The following is a 4,645-nucleotide window of genomic DNA, read 5'->3' on the forward strand; positions in this document are numbered from 1 at the left end:
GCAAGACCAAATGATGTATTACCCTTGCGAAAGGAAAGCTTTGAGATGGTACAAAAAAATCGCAATACATTTTTTGCAAATAACTTTGCTAAATTCTTTTTTTGCTGTATTGTAAAAATGTCAAAAAAATATCATATTATGATTTTCGAATATCAGTCATCAATAGTTTGATTTCCTCTAATAAAGACACAATCTCGGACACAGTACGACTACCATGTTCACTATTACCACAAAAGCATCTTCCTATCAAAGTAGACAAAAATCATAAAAACCGGTATATTCGTAAAAAAGATGTCGAATTTGTGCCGCTAAGGGAAAAAGAACAGAAACCATTTATTATTACAATAAGTGTGAAGATCAGCCGGGATTATGTTTAGAACTCTGCTTTGAAGAATATCATAGCAAAATGTAAGTCATTTCATTGTTATTCCAATTGTTATTAACCACATAAAAAAATGTTTTTAGATAAGCAACATAATATTATAGATATTGCATTTTAAATCTTATTATATAATTTTAGTTTTATTGTATTAATTATTTTTATGAGGAACGTATTGTATAAAGTATACGTTTAATTATTATTACAAAGTAAAATTAATTAAATACTAAGCAATTGCAAGTGGCATTATGATTTTTTTGATTTTTTTATGATGTATTTTATTTTTTACGCTAACTTATATAAAAAAAAAAAATTATTAAAAAAAGTAATTGTGAGCTGCATTTAAAGAGTAATTTATTCAGTAATATTGGATACTAAGCAATTACAAATGGCATTATAATTTTTTTTTTTTTATTATGTATTATATTTTTTTCGCTTAGGTACTTATATAAAAAAAAAAGTGAGCTGCATTTTAAGTGTACTTTATATTATAACATTCTGAACATAATAGTACATTGTATTCGTAATTCAAATAATGAAAAAAACGGTAGGTATTGCTCTGGGGGCCGACGTCGACACATAAATTACGTCGACCGACGTAATTGCGGGACCAATTTCGCGCGGATTCTCGGGCAACACGCGCCAAATACTACAAGGCACTCAACGTGTTAAGAAATAAATATCTTAATATTATTTATTTTAGGTATTATGCACGGCTTGTAATTGCCACGGAACAGATAATGTTGTGCAGAAATCTCTAGCATATCTTTTTCTCAATAGTTCTGCATCTGTTGTATTGTGATTGGAGGTATATCCCACATCTCTCCGACCAACTGACAATAGTGAATTGGTTTGTCTCCATGTACACGGGTGAATTTCACCTGTATTTAAATCTTCAATATCAACACATTTTGTTGTTAAATAATCCCTTGCAGCGGTCATTCTTAGCCAATTATGAATGGCACACGCAGTTTTCACAATTAACTCTGTGGTTTCCACTTTAACATCAATTGTCCTTCGAAAAATACGGAATCTGGATGATAGGATTTCAAATGCATTTTCAGAAACGCGTCGAGCTCTTGACAAGCGATAATTAAAAATCTTTTCTTCCAATGACAAATGCCTGTGACTGAAAGGCTTCAATATGTTTGTTTGAAGAGGGAAAGCATTATCCCCTACACAAAGACCACCCTCTGGCCAATTGAGCAAATTTTTTTCAAGTGCGATATTCAAAGTAGAAACTATCATTGTACTATCTGAAGCTCTTCCGTCACTTCCTACATCGATGTATCTGAAGCAGTAATCGGCATCTATCATTGCAAACAAAACGATACTGTAAAATCCCTTGTAATTATAAAACGTGGATGTACTGTTTGGAGGGCGAATGATGGCAACGTGCTTTTCATCAAGAGTCCCACAGCAATTGGGAAAGTTCCACTTTATTTCAAATGATTTCTGGATAGATCGCCACTCTTCTATAGTATCTGGAACCTAAACACATTTGTGAAATTACTTATAAAAATGTTTCTTGTAATTATTGTTTAATTAATTTGTAATTGGCGTACTGCTAACAGTACCTAAAATAAAAATATTTCAAACTGCACGGAAACGTGAATCACGAGGGAGAGATACTATACTAACACACTAAGATCATAATATTATAACACATTGTATCTTGATATCAATTAAAATGTTTTATCAACAGGACATTTCATTGATCAACCAAGATTTAGAAAACTGCAATGATGAAGATGAAAACGTTTCCGTAATATCTGAAAAACCAATTAAACAAGTCACGACTTTGCCACTTGCTTCTTCATATACGGAAAGTATAGCATACTTACATATATAACCTCCTCTGAAAAAGAAGATGAAACGTAACAAGTCCTCAAGCTTGGAGCAGTCTGCTAACAAACTTCATGAAATTGCATTAATGACAAATGAAACCGATGATGAATACGATCGTTTTGGAATGCATATTTCAGCTTAACTTAAACAGCTACCATTAAGAAGTTTTATAACACTTCAAGAAAAAATTCAAAGTTTAATTACACAAGAAAGACTGAATATTATTGATTCTCAAAATAACCAAACTGAATACCCATTCTCTATTCCAACCTCATCTGGCAGATCATCAAACCTTAGCCAAACATCTTCATCTTATTTAACCCCTATTATTCATACCAGAGAATACCAAAAAATCCCTCAGTGCAATACATTTCAGTCAATTACTACACAATGCTGGACCCGATCCAACAAGCAATTTTAAAAATATGTACTAATAATTAAATTCTATACAAATTCTATAAGAGAAATATTTTTTTTTTGTTTTCTATAAAAGGTTTTTACGCCCAAGTACGTTGCAGTATTATAATAATATCTATATTGTTTAAATACATGCTATAAAAAGTTTGTTGTTTTTTTAAGTTTGAAAATATACGATATAATTTTTTTTGTTTTCTGTAAAAGGTTTTTAAGCACAAGTACGTTGCAGTATTATAATAATATCTATATTGTTTAAACACATGCTATAAAAGTTTGTTGTTTTTTTTTAAGTTTGAAAATATACAATTTGTTAAAGTATATGTTTATCATGTTTTTCTTTATTACGTTTTTAATTTTAATGCATAATTATACATTATAGTTAAAACTAATAAATGAATAACTAGTATAAATTAATTCAATTATTTAACTAACCTTGATGAATGGTGTCAGAGCGTTGTAAATTGCTACCAATACTTCAGGTAAAAACGTAGATATTGTATTGTGAGGAACTCTGAATAAATACTCCAAAGTCATCAGGCTGTCACCACTAGCTAAGTAACGCAGTGTTATTTCAAGTTTTGTGTTACTTGGAATTGCATTTCTCATTGGGGTATTTATTTTAGTAATTGCTGAGCTAACCATTTGAAGAAGTTCATCAAACTTCGTCTGTGATAACCGCATAATATTTCTGTAAGCCGAATGATCCTCTTCAGCCAATTCCTTCAAAAGTAAGGCATAGGCCCCAAATTGTTCTCTTTTACGAATCCAATCACGAACCCACTTCCTCTTTCGCGTATTTTGTACATAAAAAATGAATCGTTCTGCTAATTCTGCACACGTAAGGTGAATTATTCGTCTTAAAATGGTATGACGTGATTCGATTGACGACATTTTTGCGACTGACTACTCGCTACTCGCTATGTCGTAAAACTCCGTGTGTGACAAACTACTCGTTGCGACTTGATGTGGCGAGAAGTCACTGCTACTAGTCACGGCGAATAAAATCGCCACGTGTGACCGACGTTTTATCTAAATTATCGATCTACCTACTGTAGTGTAATTGTCTTGGCTTCAACACACCGCCCCACATTCTACGCTTGCGTAAAATTTCAGCAAACTAACGTACTGTAACGTACTGTAACCTTGTATACATTGAGAAATTAGTTATATAAAAAAAAATAATTCAATAGTTGCGGATCGCTTATTAATGCAAGTAATAAATTAATAAATTATAGTGGACAAATATACCTATTTATAAAGAAATAATACATAACCAAATTTACATAAATATAAGCTACTTAATCATCAAGTGGCAAGGGACACAAATTTCTAACTGCTTGTTTGGATTGACCCCTTTCCGTTCTCACAGTGACCACGCGAATGACATTATCCTGACCGTGGTGTAATTCGATAATTCGACCCAGTCGCCACTGTGTAGGTGCCAAATTAGGTTCCCTTATAATCACCAACAAATCCTTTTTTATCGAGCGACCATTTTTGGATGACCACTTGGTTCGTCCCTGTAATTGGCTAAGATACTCCCGACTCCAACGCTGCCAAATTTTCTGTGTTAGTTGAGTTACCAATTACCAGTGACAAAGACGGTTAGTTGGCACGTTTGCCACGTCTTTATCTGATAAACAGGTTAGAGAGCTACCAACAAGGAAATGCCCAGGCGTGAGCACGTTTAGGTCGGATGGATCAGAAGATAACGGGGATAAAGGACGGGAGTTTAAGCAAGCTTCTATACGATTTAATACGGTGTATAGTTCTTCAAACGTTAAAGCTCTACTGTCTAGCTGCCTGACTAAGTGATGTTTTATCGACTTAACGGCGCTTTCCCACAATCCACCGAAATGAGGGCTATATACGGGAATGAATTTCCAATTTATTCCAACTTCGAACACGCAACGTTGCACTTTCGCTTGATGTTCCTTGAAACCGAACAAATCGCATAATTCTTTTAACTTTCGATTGACTCCTACGAAGTTTTTGCCATTG

The 4,645-nt window shown here is 33.2% G+C and overlaps 1 protein-coding gene across 1 annotated transcript; it reads right to left on the bottom strand.

Annotated features, from left to right (window-relative positions):
- Positions 1–1,078: 1,078 nt before the first annotated feature.
- LOC107882487 (protein ANTAGONIST OF LIKE HETEROCHROMATIN PROTEIN 1-like) lies at positions 1,079–3,535 on the bottom strand. Its single transcript, XM_016800870.1, has 2 exons — positions 3,077–3,535; positions 1,079–1,870 (listed from the first exon to the last, which is right to left on the bottom strand). Exons 1-2 carry the CDS (start codon positions 3,533–3,535, stop codon positions 1,079–1,081), a joined length of 1,251 nt encoding a protein of 416 aa, XP_016656359.1.
- Positions 3,536–4,645: the final 1,110 nt, after the last annotated feature.

This window comes from Acyrthosiphon pisum, chromosome X, assembly GCF_005508785.2.
Source record: "Acyrthosiphon pisum isolate AL4f chromosome X, pea_aphid_22Mar2018_4r6ur, whole genome shotgun sequence".
Lineage (NCBI taxonomy): Eukaryota > Metazoa > Arthropoda > Insecta > Hemiptera > Aphididae > Acyrthosiphon > Acyrthosiphon pisum.

Excerpts from the sequence above, each read along its gene's own strand:
- LOC107882487 (XM_016800870.1), bottom strand. The coding sequence starts at position 3,535 with ATGTCGTCAATCGAATCACGTCATACCATTTTAAGACGAATAATTCAC. Across the intron at positions 1,871-3,076 it reads CTCTGACACCATTCATCAAG|GTTCCAGATACTATAGAAGA; the intron begins GTTAGTTAAATA and ends AAATGTGTTTAG.